This window comes from Dermacentor variabilis, chromosome 8 (assembly GCF_050947875.1).
Source record: "Dermacentor variabilis isolate Ectoservices chromosome 8, ASM5094787v1, whole genome shotgun sequence".
Taxonomy (NCBI): Eukaryota; Metazoa; Arthropoda; class Arachnida; order Ixodida; family Ixodidae; genus Dermacentor; species Dermacentor variabilis.
In genome coordinates this window covers 39966567-39984158 of record NC_134575.1, presented here as the reverse complement: position 1 = coordinate 39984158, position 17592 = coordinate 39966567, and the positions used below count along the sequence as shown (strand labels likewise).

General features: G+C 46.5%; 1 protein-coding gene across 2 annotated transcripts in view; it reads left to right on the top strand.

Moving 5' to 3' along the window:
- The first annotated feature begins 6411 nt into the window (after positions 1-6411).
- LOC142590101 (extracellular serine/threonine protein CG31145-like) overlaps positions 6412-17592 on the top strand; it is a 71067-nt gene continuing 59886 nt past the window's right edge. Inside the window, exons 1-2 of one of the 2 annotated variants that reach the window (XM_075701956.1) lie at positions 6412-6619; positions 16693-16988. In XM_075701956.1, the coding sequence (XP_075558071.1) occupies positions 6556-6619; positions 16693-16988 (360 nt within the window). In that variant the 5' untranslated portion in view covers positions 6412-6555. Of the gene's footprint in view, positions 6620-12529; positions 12849-16692; positions 16989-17592 lie in introns of those variants that run through there. The other variant, XM_075701957.1, reaches the window with a different exon arrangement.

The window sequence follows — 17592 nt, the reverse complement described above, 5'->3', positions numbered from 1 at the left end:
GAAGAAAGGGGGTTAACCGAGGGGCCCGATTTTTATATTAGTCGTATCATAAGAAGCCAACACTGACACTGACACCAGGGACAACATAGGGGAAATTGTGCTTAGAAATGAAATAAAGAAACGATAAATTAATGGAAAATAAAGCGGAGGAAAAAACAACTTGCCGCAGGTGGGAACCGAACCCACAACCTTCGCATTTTCCCCTATGTTGTCCTTGGTGTCAGTGTTTGCTGGCTTCTTATGATATGACTATATATATATATATATATATATATATATATATATATATATATATATATATATATATATATATATATTGTATAGCTTTTTACAGCTTTTTTTTACCTCTACCCCCCTCCCCAATGCATATGTCGTGTCTGTGAGCAAACACTCAGCCAATCACTGCGGGAAGCGCGCGCCGCGGGGTTCCTTGCAGTGTCACCAGATGGCGCTCGCCTCCGCAGCGGAGGCGCCGGCCGTGCGGGGGAAAGAAACAAAAAGAACAAGAAAGCTCGCCTTCGCGCATAGCGTTCGCCGCCAGTGTTTCCCGGTAAACATTATGGTTGCATAAGCTTCAGTTGTGGGGAAGCGGCAACTGTAGCATACGAAGCGGGGAGTGACGTAGCTACGCGGACCTGCCGTGGTTGCTCAGTGGCTATGGTGTTCTTGTCTTATTTTGTCCCACAACGATAATCATCATCTGCCTCGCTTGCGTTTCGTCTCTCGAAAACTCGGCGCTAGCTACTTTCTTGTCGAGAATGCTATGTCAAGCCGATAACGCGCTAGCCGTTCGCGACTGCGAAGTACCGGGCTCGCAGCGTTAAAGAAAGGAAATGCGGGCAAGACAGATGACGATTATCGTTTGGGGACAAAATACAACCCGAAGGGTGTAAGCGTTTTTTTTTTAGACTGAATGCTTTGTGAACATCGGTACAGTCACCCGGATACGCATGCCACGCAGCCCTCAGCGCGGTGTCCCGAGCGTATTAAAGTGTAGCTGCCTTGGTGTCACTTCTCACTCTGCTTTCCGCGCGATGCTCGAGCGCTCCGCGCAAAGGTCTGCGCGTCTCGGGGCCCATGTATGTTTCGTATAGACGAACAGAGTGTGCCGGGAAAAGCTTGTCGCCGATGAAAGACGTGGTCTGCTGACCCCTCGCGCCGCAGCCGTCATGGCTCGTTTGATGCGCCGGTTCAGGGGTAAGTGCGTGGAACTCGGGTGGTTTTTCTTTCTTGCCACAGAAACGGTTCGTACGCATCGAGTGTACGTGTGTGTGTGTGGTGTGTGTGTGTGTGTGTGTGTGTTTTCTTTCTCTTTCTGTTTCTTTTTTTATCCTTTCCTATCTCTCAGCTATCGCATCCCTTTGCTACTCCCCCAGAACAGGGTGGCCAACCGGAGATAACCTCTGGTTAACCTCGCTGTCTTTCCTTTGCCTTTCTCTCGCTCTAACTCTCTCGCTGTCTCTCTTTCTTGCCGTATACGCGACGAAGTTTCTCGCAGCAGTGTGGCTAATCTTTATGGTTCCCATGAAAAGGGACCTCGAGAGGAAGCCAGGGAATGAGCATCGGTTGTCAAAACGAACACACTGTTTTTAACCGGAAATAATTTTGTCGCAAAGATGACTATATTTACAATAATTACGTGTTGCGCCACCTGTCGATGGCACATGCAATTTTTCAGGCATTAAAACGCTTTATCACTAATTTTTTTTTTTCATGACTGTCTGGGTGTTTTTGTGAAAACCGCATTGTGGTGCTGTTTGTACTTTACTAATCATTGACTTCCGTTTTAACTTTTGTATCGCGGTGTATGCACCCGATTACGAGGGCTCGAAAGAAGAAACAAATTAATATCGTGTCAGTCCTCGAAAAGTAAATAGTGTAAACGAGTTTGAACTGAAAAAGAAAGATGCATTGAAGATAGCCAGTTCACAAATAAATACATTCCTACATATCTGGGCAAGTAATTGATAGCATTCACGTGTGTTCGGGGACCCAGCTTATCACCGCGCCGGTGCGCTAGCATGGCGGCTCCGATGGTGTCAGTGCAAACCATTTGTATTGTGCTGGTGACTTCTTTTTTCTTCAACGAAATGACAAAATCAAGGCGCGGAACACTCCACCATTAGCGAAAAGTCGCTAAGCGATGACGACGCGTTCCTTGAAATTGGGCCGGCATCATGTTTTAATTGCTATTACATGTCCTGGTTAATATAATACTTTTAACTGAATTGATTTAAATTATCTTCTGCGGTGTCGAGTGGACAGTCGGATATTGAAAAAGGAAAAGCGAACCGCCGATTTTGAAAAAAAAAGCCTTCAAATCTCAAAATTGCGTTTTACCTGGAAAAGTAGCTTTCAAGCACCCCAGAGACGGCTCACTAATAACGTCCTCGCTATGCTTTTAGAAGTACAGCCGACTCCCGTTAATTCGACCTTTGCGGGACCTCGAGATTTGGTCGAATTATCCGAAAGATCGAGTTAACAGACGGCGGCTAATATGAACGAATTCAAATGTGTTTTTATTGTAACGTCTTTCTGATTCTGCCTATTGAAGCGTGACTCGACCGGCCTGCCGCAATGAGCGCCCTAAGCGTTGAACTAATAGGAAAAGTAAAGTCCTGAAAACTCTGAAAATAAAACAAAAGTAAAGTGAATCAGCTTCGTGCTTAATGAAGCAGTAGCACCGGCCGCAGAATTTCTTGTTTTTCAAGCCCTAGCAGCCGCTGCTCGCATTAGGAGACCGGAAGGGGTCGAATTAACCGAAGCGGCACGCTTTCGCGTTCGAACTAAAGTAGCTTTTCTTCCATGGCAATGTATGGGTTCTCGTGGAAACTTTCCAGTGCGTTCGCATTAAGCAAAAATTCGAGTTAACCGAGTTTGAATTAACGAAAGTCGACTGCAGCGCCAAATAGAGGCGCATATCACCCCTGCGATAAACCTGGGTTGAGGCACCGAATTTAACCACAAGTACCTTGGGAACGTTAATTTAGTACGTGAAAACGACGACTAGAGCAAGTATGCGTCATCGCCGGACACCAAGCGCGAGCAAGCAACTGCTTATTTTGTAAAAAAATTTAGAGAAGTTTGTACGCGGTGTCCCGTATTTGGCGTATACTTGCTGTTCCACTCTGGTACTCTCGTTGTTTTCGTGTACTAGGTTGTGACCATGTTCAATAACCTAAGCCCACTGTCGAATTTTCCTTGAGGAGTTTCACCGGGGGCCACTTGCCGGCTATACTTACGTCAATAAAAAATTCGCCAAGACTCGGGGAAGCCAGATTTGTCGTTCAGGTTATTAACGACTCGCCAAAAATTTCGCGACATGCTCGCTAAGTTGCCCAACACTGGAGTATAATACGATATGCGGCTTGCGGGAATGCATAGGCCTATTTGACAGGCATAATTAGCCCGGCGTCGTATTCTCGGACGATCACCTTTCGGCGATACTATCGCCTTCGCGTGACGTAATGCTCAACCAGCCAATCAGCTCGCACTTGCATGGTCGAGGTGACAGCTCCGCCGAAAGTGGTGAGTGGAGAGAGAGAGCGTCTCGCTTGGCAGCGGAGCTCGCCTGCAGAAATCGTATCTCGACTATTAATGAGCCGATTTGAAACATCTTTTGCGGCGAAACGCTCCCTAGAGGACACGTGACAACTTTCAGCGTATAACGAAAATTTGCTTTGGGGCCCGGTTTAGCTCAGGAAGGTTTAGCTCGGGGCTTCCTATCCAAGTACATGGGAAAAGGAGAAATCTCCTTTCTCGCCAACCACAGCGCCGAATTTAATGAGGACTGTTACATTTAAAGAAAAGTATTAATTTCTAATGACTGTTGCAAGCGTCTTTTTTTTTATTGAGGCCTTCGATTTTTTAAATAAAGATTGTTGAACATTACAAAACTAAAGAGAAAACGAAACTATCAGGTTAGCAAATCTGTATCTCACGAATGAAAAACGATATCACAATTATGAAAACTGCATTTAGTAGCATGCACGTCTGAAGCGTACAAAACTGATGTTATACACGCTCGCGAAGTGTATAAGTAATTTATTAATAAGGCTTTTGTAAAACTCTTATAAACGTCAATACGAATCCGCGTAAGCTGTCGGTTAATATATACCAAATTTGTCCGCTTGAGGTTCTCTAATGGATGCAGTTTACAGGGCTGGCGAAATCTGGCTTTTGCGCGGAGCTACGTTGCTCTGCGCAAAAGAAAAAAGAAAAGATAGAAGCGCGAAGTTTGCAAATTCGATTTTTCTAACTTCGTGCTTCTAAAAGATACCAATTTTCGGCATTTAAAAAAAGGGGTCAGGCCCTCTGAGTAAAAATTCTGCTTATTACACTCACTAGAAGTTAACTTATATATCTCTCATATTCAACAAACTTGAATAAAATCGGTCTAGAGGTTTCCTCATAAAAGCAGTTCCGCGTTTTTCATGTACTTGAATAGGCAGGTATCGCAGTGAGGCCCGAGTTATAGGTTCGTCTTAATATTCAAGCTGTTTATGAAATTAGCAAGACTTATAATGATACGTGGCAGTCCAATTAAAAACCATACGGAATCCCCGAAAAGAAAAGAAACAGTTTGAGTCGTGTTTCCTTCCACATACATACATACATACATACATACATACATACATACATACATACATACATACATACATACATACATACATACATACATACATACATACATACATACATACATACATACATACATACATACATACATACATACATACATACATACATACATACATACATACATACATACATACATACATACATACATACATACATACATACATACATACATACATACATACATACATACATACATACATACATACATACATACACACACGTTATGTTTGATATTGAAGTTGAAGGTTCAGATTGACCAGATGTTCTCTGGCAGAAACGCATGATTCGAGTAGGTTGCAACGTATACGACCGTCACATTGGGCATTTCCGACTTGGTCGAATGCTTTCTTCTGCGACGTTTGCAAATTCAGATTGTTTATTTTGCGTAGTCGTTTCCCGAACAAGGCTGTGGTATTGTGCGTGCGTGCGTGCGTGCGTGCGTGCGCGCGCGCAAATGAAGCATGGCTTTGTAAAATGAAAATTTAATCTTGAGTTAAACTAAATCTCCAATCCTGGAACGTATGGGCCACATGCCTTTCGCAACCTTAATTAAGGCAACTTCATTCTGACGGGAATCTCAGATTGTAGTTTAGCTTGTCGCTGGAAGTAATCTGCAGTACTCTAACATCGTTTGTACTAACCCAGTCTTGTTATCACCGAGGTGTGTATTGAACCTATGCAATAAGAAAGAATTTATGAATTGATTTGAATATTGCAGCTTTCGTTAACAAAGATTAACCCTACTCCGATTCATCACTGTTCCCAGCGCGTCATTAGCTAACAGTACGAGTTGAGATGATTAAGTCGCCGAAGTGAAAAGAACATCCTGCAATCGTCGGCGTACATTATTAAACGGGCAGCCTGATTCATACTCCATTACTTATGCAAATGTTAAACGGCATTGCTATACTCGTTCGCTTGTCTGTGGTACGCCTGTTATTATCAATGAAGAACAGTGTTGAAAGTTGTAAAAGCGAAATTTTAAAATTAATACATTTGACGCTGTACGCGTACACTCATATTGCATTAGCATTTTATGGCAATGCAGACTGCATTGAAATGCGGAGCACGGAGGGATCCTGGTCAAAAAGAAAAAAGAAAATGCCAGCAGACTATGCAGTGAATCAACCTCCTGTGAACTTATCCAGTCACCATCAAGCAAACAAAAAGAATGTGAGGGGGGGGGGGGTGGCAGAAGCTGCTTGAGCATTAAGAACAGCTGTGCAATAGCAATTGCTGGTATATTTCACGGAGAGCAAGCGAACGAAGTTAAGACAGGTCTTTTTTTTTTTTCAGTCGATCAACCGATCGCACTGGAAACACGCGAATGACTATATACGTCACCACTATGCTCAAGCTGAGTACATCTTGTCTGCCTCGAATGCGCCATCTGTCCATCCCATCCACCTGCCTTCTTGTTTGCCTGTCCCGTTGAAACGGTGACGTGTCATCCCCGAGCTCGTCTACCGCACTAAAGAAAAAAAACTTAATCGAAGAAAAAAGAATGAAGCAAGGAAAATTGGGTCTACTTGCAGATGTACCCGCGTGCTCATATCTTCGGTGATTGATGTTGTCATTGTCCCGCCCTACATACGCGATTGAGGAACGGATCGTACATGCAGGCCTGCATGGTGCTCGTCGCTACTTCCTATTGAAGACAGTAAAAGGAAACGATAACAATAAAAAGAACAATAACAAAAGAAAGCAACGTCTTTCTTTGAACGACGCTTCTGAACGAATTCTCCTCTCGGAGTCGTGGACGCTGGATAACATGTACGACGTTGTTTATTTATCTAAATATATCCTCTCGATACTCGGAAGACAGCTGTGGAAGATGGTAGCTTTTCGTGTCGGTTATTCATAATGGCCTTCATGTTAACTAACGTGATAAAAAAAAAACTGTTTCTTGTTTAAATGCCTCCCAATGATGCCAGGAGCAGGGCTACCAAGCACGTGGACAATGTTGCTGTCTCCTCGGGTATGTCATGTTTCGATGTGCTTTTAAGAAGGACTTTTTCATTTTCACGGGCCGCTAATATGTCGAGATGCAGTGCCGTTTGGCGGTATGTCACGTGTTTTTTTTTTCTTTTTTTTTTTTACGCCGCGTTCTGCGTTCTCACGTTGTTTTGCTGCAGTATAGAAGGACACGTGGTACGTCACGGTTGCGCGTTTCGCCGCCCGTGACGACACAACCGACTGTGTCGAATTGGCAGAGAGCTTTAAGTTAGGGGACGCAAGCGACTTGCATGCGCAAGAACTAGGGGCAACTGTACCGCGCATGCGCAGTGCCGTGGCCCCTAGTTCTTGCGTACGCAAGCCCCGCTTGCGTCCCCTAATCTAAAACTCCCTAGCGCCGGTTTTGTCGAAGGCTGGTTGGGCAAGATCACGAGGGAAACACTTTCATCCAGTTTCGCACGCACGTGAGATCATATTCGGTGTGAGCGTATGTAACGTAATCGCGCGGTACCTATGGTCAGTTTCGAAAAGGATTGAAAGCGGTCTGCAATATAATGTGCAAGAGTTCTCAACCGGTGTACGTATCGCACGGCGCTATAGGCAGCTGTTTACAACGCCGTACCAGTACACGCAACGTTTTGCGTCCCTTGTCATGTAAAGAACGACACGCAATGACACACTTGCCGGTGCGAGGCCTTGAAGAGAAGGTGCAAGCGCCCTGGCGCTTTCATTATCTTGCTCTCTGTTATCTTCAACTAGGCTTAGGGTGCCTTGATACGCGCCGTACGGGGGCGCGCTCATCGAGGCACCTTCGCAGTTGATGACGATGATGATTATGTTTTTTTTTGGCGTGCCTTGGAAACGGAGCGGGGACAAATAGTCACCCAGCCTGCCTGATTCATTCAGGTTTGACTACATCTATCGCTATGTAGCCTTTTGCCTATTTGATCCCGATGTTTAACTTTCGTATCTGAAACCTCTATCGCCTTATTGTACCGTTATGCCCACACAAGTGCAATGGCTCCTGTTTTATCAATCTCTCCCCTGCTTTTCTTACACCGATGCTCTTATCATTTCATACCTGTACCGACTGCTGATCAGTTTAACCTTAAGCGCAGAAGCAAAGCTCGATGCAGACGCCCCCTGAACGCGACGACGCGAAGTAGCCATGCCGCAGCTTCAAAGCGTTGCCAAGGTTACCGCTCCAATGACGTCACGATCCTCCCATTAACGTCGTCTGTTCGACTTCACTGGGGAAACGCCGCTAAATACGGGGCGAAATAATATTTTTTATTTCTGGAAATCGATTCTAGCGTGGTGGTTCCTAGGTTTTCTCAAATGGCTCTTGCTGCTCCTCGAGTAAAACTATTAGCCTGTATAACTGTTATGAGGCCAAGATTTTAGAATATGCTATAGTGCTGTATATGAGACCCTCCTCAAAATAACGTAACTCAAATTCTCGCACACACTTCCCTAATTGAAATGTTAGATTTATCTTCTCCGTTTACCCCCGCAATGTCAGCGTTACGCCAAATCCTGCATGTCCAAGCATACAAGTCCAGCGTGAAGTGTCCAGGCTTTGCCTTTCTCACATATTCTGTCACTGATTACCTCTTAACAGCTCTATTATCAAACCAGTCCAGCGAACCGTCGTTGGTTCTTTCGTTTTATTCGCTTACATCGACAAACATCGTTGAAGGTTTCGGCATATTTTTTATAAAGCACCGGTTTGATAGACACGGCGGGAGAAGCTTCATTTTCACTGAAGAAAGTTGGGGCCAAATTTCGTCCTTTTATATAGATACCATTTCTCGCCGAAACCTCAGCGCTGATACTTCTTTCGCGAAGTCGCGGATTTCATATTGGCTTGGCGCTCTTTGGCCAAACCTGGCCCGTGCGCCATAAAGCTCCACACATCATCATCACGGATTTCATTACCTAACCGTTCGTTTCAAGACCCTTCTGGTACGCAAACTCGAAACTCGCTTCGTGTAGTCTTTGCTCCCTCTACAAAATAGTCACTTAGCTCTTTATCAATAAGCCTTTCAAGAAATACTCAAAGAGAAACGGAGCATTATTTTACACTAACAGAGTTCTTTTTGCGAGCTCTGCTTTTTCTCAGTTTGGCGCAAAAGTGTTGAAAAAGTTGAAGTATTACATTTTCCTTTCGTGAAGCTTGGCATGTCATTGCACGCTCCTCTTTCGTTTTATTTCGAGGCTTTTGTGCTGCGACATTCGCTCTGTGATGTAATGTGTGGCCATATAGAAATTCCCTTGCGAATCCCAGTGATTTCATTTTAATCTCATCGGTCATCTTTCTTTTTTTTTTTTTTGCGCTCATCGTTTCTTTAAGATATCTTTATTATTGTTCGTCCAGAATGACTTTCCAAGAGTAATGTATCTATATTCTGCTTGCCTTTCATTCATTTATCATAATTACATATTCTAAAAAAAAATATTAATTCGTCATGCTGACCCTGCAAATGCGGATGGCCAGCGAAACCCAAATGCCGTCGATGGGGATATGAAATGTTTTATTGTTCAGCCTCGTCTTAGCACTACACCGTTGCTGAGCATTGCGATTTTGCACTCTTCGACGCTCGTCGTATTCACGCTGCTCTTTGGGAGTCTTTGCGTGGCACACCCATAGCGGCCGTGCAGTGAACTGAACGAGTTGCCGGGCGGGTCTCCCTTTCGTATATGAAGTTTGGTGACGTCACCCACTGATTCGTATGCTGCTGTTGCCCCTCTCCCACCGGAGCAGCTTATGCAACCGTAGTCTTTACCGGGAAACACACGCGGGAAGAAGGAACGGGCCTCGCATTGTTCACAGGCGCCTTATCGTCCATCATGCGGTTCCGACGCTTGTTTTTGTGCTTTTCTTTATTGAAACGAATAGTGAGCTGGTGTGCTGTATGCCTGATTCCAAAGGAGATGTGCACTTTATTTCGGTTTAATTTTTTTTCTCTTTCTTTTCGTTTTGCTGACGGACACGAAAAGTCCCGAAATACTAGAGGCTAACCGCCATCGCTGTAATTCATCCTTCGAATAAATTCACGAAGTACACCCGACTGTTGGCCCATCCCCCTTAGTGAGTAGGTCCCGCTTCCTCGGTTATGATCATCATCACCATCATCATCATTTCATGCCGCAACACCGGCACAGCGGTACGGTTGCGACGCGACCGGCGCAACCCACCAAGCGATGATGATGATGATGGCACGCTATCACGTGACGGGGTCGTCAGCGCCTGCGCCCGCCTCCTCCTCACAAGTCGACCCGTTTTCCTCCTCCTCGCCTTACCCGCCGTGGTTGCTCAGTGGCTATGGTGTTGGGCTGCTGAGGACGAGGTCGCGGGATCGAATCTCGGCCACGGCGGCCGCATTTCGGTGGGGGCGAAGTGCGAAACACCCGTGTACTTAGATTTAGGTGCACGTTAAAGAACCTCAAGTGGTCGAAATTTCCGGAGTCCTCCACTACGGCTTGCCTCATAATCAGAAAGTGGTTTTGGCACGTAAAACCCCATAATTTTTTTTTCCTCCTCGCCTCCAGCAACCTCTCCCTCTTTGTTAACTGTGCGTCGGTGATAACCCACGACTGCGAATTTTTTCGAGTAACCCGTATAATGCTTTCGAATCGAAATGATTATCTCTTTCTCCATTGTGCCTCGCCTTTCTTAAAAGCTATAGTATACGAGGTCTGTTAGAAAAGTATCCGACCCTATTACTATTTTTTTTTGCGCACAACTGATGCATGTGAAACAAGCGCGCTTACATCAGCCGACGTTGAACCTTCGTGCGCATGCGCGAATTTTTTCCCGCCTGCCGACAGCATCAGTCGCTGGGTCGCAGCGTTTGAGTGAGGTAGTGCGCAGTGCTCTCGTCGGTTTTGTATTGCAAGGAAAATGGCGGAGCGACTGAAGCAGCGCTACTGCATAAAATTTTGCCAGAAACTGGGCGATGCCGAATGGAAACCATTCGGAAGATTCAGACGGCTTTCGATGACGATGCCATGAGCATCACACAGATTAAGGAATGGTACAACCGGTTTAAAGACGGCCGCACATCGGTGGAGAGCGAGCCACGCTCCGGTCGGCCATCAACATGCCGAAATCACCAGGCCAATGCCGAAGTGAACGCTGTGGTGATGCGGGACCGTCGTGTGACTATCCGAGAAATTGCGGAAGAGGTGGGCGTCAGCACTTTTTCTGCACCTTCCATTATGACCGAAGATTTGGCCAGGAAGAGAGTTGAGGCGAAATTTCTGCCGAAGCTGCTCACGGTGGAGCAAAAGCAACTTCATGTTGAAGTCTCACAGGACGTGCTGAATTCCGCAAACAGTGACCCCGACTTCATGAACACCATAATCACTGGTGACGAGTCTTGGTTGTATGGGTACGACCCGGAAACCTAATCCCAGTCGTCGCAGAGGAAGCATTCCACGTCACCAAGGCCAAAGAAGGCCCGCCAAGTGCGCAGCAACGTCAAAGTGATGCTGACTGCTTTCTTTGACTCCCGCGGTGTGGTACACCACGAGTACGCACCACAGGGTCAAACAATCACCAAATAGTACTACAGGGATGTCCTCCGTCCCCTACGTGATTCTGTGCGGTGCAAGAGACCGGAGTTGTGGTCAACAGGAAACTGGCGCATCCATCACGACAATTTTGATTCAGACTTTTTTGGCGGAAAACCAGACTCCTGTAGTTCAACAGGCTCCTTACTCTCCTGATATGGCCCCCTGCGACTTCTGGCTGTTTCCCAAAATCAAGAGGCCATTGAAAGGAGCGCTATTTCAGACAAGAGAGGACATTATGGCAGTACGACAGCTGAGCTAAACTCCATCCCGAAAGAGGCCTTCTCGGAATGCTTCCAACAATGGCAGCACCGCTGGGAGAAGTGTGTGGAGTCCCAAGGAGGCTACTTTGAGGGTGATTAGGTCTCCAACGCTTCAGTTATGCCAGTTTTTTTTTTTTTATTCGGCCAAAGGTCGCATACTTTTCTAACAGAGCTCGTATATACCGCGGAAGTCGGGGTTTGGTAAGAGATTATGTCGCGTTCTGCTGTATTGGCCACAAATTTCTGCCACATTCTGCCTACTTGTACGAATTTCTGGTAAAATTTTCGTCCTCTAATGCCTTTATTTGTTTATGATTGCTGAAGTAGTATTGATAACGTTACGTTTTTTATTATTCGCTTTCTTCCTAATAAGGGTAAATCTGATTTTGGTCGAATACAAGTGGCGGTACCCTCGGAGAGCTTTCTTCTTCTTTTTTGTTTTTGTTTTTCATTTCAGGAAATATTTTGGATTTACCCGCAGCAACGCCACCTACACTTCCATAGAAACAAAGTATAAAGCCGATATTACGGTAAAGATTTGGTAAACGAATTCTTTGATCAATAATTAAACATGTCTGTAGTGCAGGTCATTCTAGCTTGTGAGTGTTAAACAAAGCGCCGGTCCGCAGCGTACCTACAGAGAACAAGCTGTTCAATATTTTTTTAAAAGAAATAGTGAACGTTTACGTCTTCATGTGCAAACATTTTTTATGTACGTGTCTTTAATCACACTGTGGTCGCCTTTGGCTTCTGCTGAAGCATCAACTTTAGATATTATTATTATTACTATATTACTTTCAAGTTTGCCGCGGTCAATTGTGTCTGACCTTCGCCGGCGCTTTGACCGGTCGCGGTCGACGTCATTGTCACGAAGCCGACCTAAATTTCTCAATGTGCGCACTAACGTCACGCGTGTCTTTTTCGCCACGCGTGGAAGGAAACGAGCTGAAACGAAATGCAAATCGAGAGAAGAACGTTTTTTTGCCAGTTCAAAGCTGTGTCGCGGTAAATTTCGAAGATTACCGTTACGTTCTCTGCATGTCGTTACAGGAAGGGGCAGACGTGCTGCGAAGACGCTGGCTCTGCCTCTGCCTCAGCGAAACCGCTCGGACCACAGATGAGCTTCTCGATACTCGGCCTTTTAATTCCCTGTAGCGAGCACCTTGTACGAAAGCGAGTAGAAGATGGCCTTTTTCGTTGTAGAGAAGCAACCTCGCTGAACTTTGCTGTTTTAGTGCCTACGTTGGTACAGCTGTCCGCGGCCTGCGCTGCTCTTCCGATCTATAATGGAGCCCGCGGTGTTTTCTTTTTTGGAATAAGTTCGAGACGGGGGGATGCTTCTTCGGTTACGTCCGTGAGTAGTGTGTTTACCAAGATCCTCGCTGTAGGACTATCTCTACATTATGGATAAAGGTAAGCCTCTGTCGCTTATGCGGTGTCCCGCCTTGAGCTCGGTGTCTCGGGTTAAACTGCTGCACTCATAACCGTGGCGGGCGATATGCTATTATAGTGTTTGTACGCTGACTAGAATGTAGGCACCGCTCCCTTCACTTTGCTGAGTGCTCGCACCCTCTGCCTTACGGAGCTGTATACCCGCCGTGGTTGCTAAGTGGCTATGGTGTTGGGCTGCTGAGCACGAGGTCGCGGGATCGAATCCCGGCCACGGCGGCCGCATTTCGATGGGGGCGAAATGCGAAAACACCCGTGTGCTTAGATTTAGGTGCACGTTAAAGAACCCCAGGTGGTCAAAATTTCCGGAGTCCTCCACTACGGCGTGCCTCATAATCAGAAAGTGGTTTTGGCACGTAAAACCCCAAATATTATTATTATTATTACGGAGCTGTAAGCCACAGCGTTTTTGTTTGTCTTTTTTGCTTGCTCGAGGGGGTATGAGTGCTTCCGGGGGTATGAGTTTTACGGGGATATGAGTGCTTAAGGGGGTGCGAGCCATTGATGATGATAGTTTTCTGTCGACGGACGCGAAAGAATCCCGGGATCCTAGCCACACACAGCTTCGCTGTAAAAACGGAGCTGCGCAGGTAACATAGCCGCATCTCATCCTCGGCTGGATAAGCCGTAGACCTGGCAACCATATGGCTGTTGAAAACAACAACTTTGCCAACCATCGTAGCCGCCGCCGCTAAGCACCGAACTTCAGCCCCTGCGACAGCGCGTAGTCGGCTGCCAGTTGAGCTTAACCTACGAGCTGCCGCGCAACATTCACGTCTGGTCTTGGACTTCGAAACTTCGAGTCTCACGCACATTCCGCGCGAGGCGCCATCTGTGCATATGTTGCCGAGTGCCACGTCAAGCAACGCCGTATAGCGAAACGAATACAACTTTGTCCCCATCGTGGATTTGTTCTCGAGGATGTGACGTGCCGCGTCTCCCAGGCAACGGAAAGACGATGCTGTTGTCCTCTGTGAGAGTCATGCTACTTCCGCAGCGAACGAGACCGGAGCCGTGAGGAATCGTTGAAGTCTGCCGATATTTGAATGGGAAGCCATTGCCTCTTAGCAGCCCCGTTGAGACCGGTAAACAGGCCGAAAGGTTTCTGTTCTCGATCGCCTCGTTTCTCGTCTCGCCTCTACCCACGACGCCACAGTCGCCCTCACGGCACCGCGGTGAACAACAACAACAACCTCACGACTCTTCATTCGTCGAGCAAGATGTTCTGTGACGTCCAATAAAAGCAATACATTTGTGACAGCGAGAGAGAGGCCAATTCCCGCCCCCATTCTTCGCTCGTGGCAGCTGGCGGTTTGAGGCGCTACGCGACATCTCGCCGCCTTCTTGTATCGGGCCTCAGTTTAGCTGCAGCGCACTAGCCTTCTGAATCGGCCCGGCAGCCGCACGCTATGACGTTTCCTCGAGCGTACGATAGATCAGTAAGCCCTCACGGCCGTCGTCGTCACTGTCGCCGTCACATATTGTCGTCGCCGTGACGTCACGCATATACGCGAGCGCGTCGCGCACGCAAGTGCTCGCGTTACACGCGTACACGTTGCACCGTGTAGCAGTGCTTTGAGGAACCCCAGACGCCGCCGTAGATAAACTGCAATACGGCCCGAATAACATTGATTCCCACAGTGCATTGGGTGTGCACATATTTTCTAAAAGGTTCTTTTTTTTCTTAATTTTATTTCCCCCTTTTTCTTGAGCCTTACGAACCTCGGCCCATACGCTGAAAGGTTGGGCGGCCAGATTGTCTGCAGGAGCAAACTTGTTTGCGAAAGAGATTCCTTCGGCTTACACGCCGAGCGTCTTTCGATCGAAAGAATCCGTATGTTGAGGCGAACGTGGCTTCCTGAACGGTTGTGATTGAACGAACCTCTCTCTCTCTCTCTGTGTGTGTGGGGGGGGGGGGCACTACCCGATCTTTCATCCCGTCGCCGTCATCCTTTGTACCGCTGGCTACATTTCGCAGCGGCTTTATTGATGCCGAACTGAATCCCTTTGCTCAGCGCGTGACTCGTTCTTTTCCTCGGCCTTTATGTCTCTTGGAGTGGCCAAGGTCTTCTCCACTTCTTCGCCGTCTATTATTTATCGTCACTACGACATCACGTGTATGATCTCTCTCCTCCATAACAAACAAACTTCCCCGAATAGCCCGCAAATTATCGTTTATGCATCCACTGCGTTATTGCGATCCTATACACGTGAACTTGCCCTCTTTGTGCCGACGTGCATAGCGGGTGGCAGCCGCGAAGTTTCGCTTTGGCGGATCGTCGATCTCCTCCTTTCCGTAGCGAATCGAATCGAGATGATTCGATTCGCTACGTAGAGCCTAGTCGCTCTAGACTCTGTGCACCCCTCTCTGTTGTCTTACTCGTAGTCAATGGAAAAGACTGTTTCGGGCCGTCCACGTCATCGCCAAAGCTTATTTCTTGTCGACAAGTCGTATTTCCTATTGAGCAGTATTTTCCTTTATCTTGCTTAAAAGCGTGACTTCCTTCGAGACAGTCCGAAGCCAGTATTCGAGAAAGATAACTACTCGGTCACGTTTGTTAATATCCTTTAGAGTGTATAGTAAAGAGATTCGTTGATTTTTCGTAGGCTGTCGAAATATATATTTTTAAAGAGTGTATGTTGGTTGCACCTTTCATAAGACAGCAGTGCGTAAAGCACCTTTGTTGTTAATCATTCAAAACTCGGCAGAATGATAGCGAATTTTTCGGCAAACTGACTACTACAATCGTTTCTCTCGGGTAAAGTCAGTTGCTATCGTGTCGACGTAGCGCATGAGGTGAAAGAGGCATCACAGCGTTTATAGTATATACTTTCTCTAAACATCATTGGTGACTTTCGTTGCGCTATACAAAGTCTATACTTCGCGCTACACTTCAAAGTATCGTCTTTGTTATAAACTATGGAGCTTTTTGGTAGATTTGCTTTGTACTAGAAGCTCATCGTGTAGACATAGTATAGTATAGATCTCTTTGAGCGTCTAGATAAAAAAATGTATTTGCAATTAACAATAACATATTTATCGATTTTCTTTGTACTAAATGCTTGAAGTATCGATACAGTTGAAGTATAGACAATTTACAGGCCTCCCGTAGGCTTACTTTGTTCCAGAAGCCTAAGGTATAGATAGGTCTTGTTATAAAGTATTTGGTTTCTGATATGCTTCCTGCTGATTTATTTCTGATGTAAGCTCAGGGTATTTATTTGACTATGTACTTCCTGATGACTTACTTTGTAAGATGTATATTATGGGTTGTTCACAGACTTAATTTAGATATGATTATTGCTAGAGGCTCAAAGCATACATTGTGTTGCAGAATATTGATTTCCTGTGTACTTCCTACTGAGGTGCTTGTGACAGAAGCTCAAAGTTAAATATTTTTGTATAGGCTTTTTGATTTTATAATGACTTCCTATTGACTTCCTTTGGTTTAGAGATTCAAAGCGGATGCTTCTTATTGACTACACGTAGACATCCGCTGTGCTACAGGTGCAAAGTGTAGATACTGTTACGAAGTCTAGTCTTCCTGTATCCTTCCCGTGGACTTCTTTGTGGTAGGATATCGAAGCAGAGATTTCTGGCAGACTGCTGAATTTCTGTTGACTTCCTGTTGACTTATGTTGCGCAAAAAGCTCAAAGCATAGGCAAGATTAAAGTATAGACTTTCTGTGGACTTTCGCTCATGCTACAGGTCGAAAGTACATATATAGTCACCGTAAAATTGGTGCTCACGCTAACTGACCATTCCATCTCCCCCCCTCCCCCCCCGAATCCTCCTCTGTCTCGCAGGCGCATCACCGGTCGCCCTGGCGCTGGAATTCGCCGGGCTACACTGCCCGGGGGGCTCCGCGGCCAAGGTGGCTTCCTCGGGGGCCCGCGTGCCCCTGGGCTGGCCCTCCCGGCTCCTCTGCCGAGGGGTGAAACTCAAGCAGCGGCTCGTTTCGGGGCTCCTACTCGCCGCATCGGCCATTCTCTTCCTCACCCTCGTGCGCATCACCGGAGTCCGCCAGCTGCCGTTCGCGTCGCCGGCGCAGGACTGGGTACCCAGCCACCGCAAGGGAGTCGCCGGACCGTCGGTGCAGCAGGCGAGTAGTTAGCATTCTTGAAGCATCAAATATGGATTACCAGCACGCCTTGGCGTGCAGTTCTTTTGTAGTCAACATTCCACTAAACGGCGATCCTAAACTATCGATCACCCTTACGACTTGCAGGTAGGCGATGTAATGGATATCCTTAATTGAGAGATTTAGCGTGTTCGATATTCCGGTAAACCACACGTAAACGCGAACGGGCTGGGCGTTTTACCGGATGAGCTGAGGCGCAAACGTAAATGGCCTAGCCACCTTGTGGCGCAGAGCTCAACCAGGCGAACACGGCTAATATCGCGGTAACCAAGTCCGTTTTACTTTGCTGCTAGTGCAAATTCTCGGAAGCAGTATACGATTACGCTGCTGCCGAAAATACACATCAGAAGTAAGACAGGTTTGATTAATGCAATATTAGCTCTGTCTTTGATTGAGCTACTCGCTACCAGGTGGCTGCACCGTGCAGGCCCTTCCCGTTTGGGCCTCCGCTCATCCGGTAAAACGCCCAGTCTGCTTGCGTTTATCCGGATACCGAACACCCGAAAAAACTTTTTAAAACTGTGGGACTGTGCAAACATAAATGGTGCTTCTGCAGCACGAAACT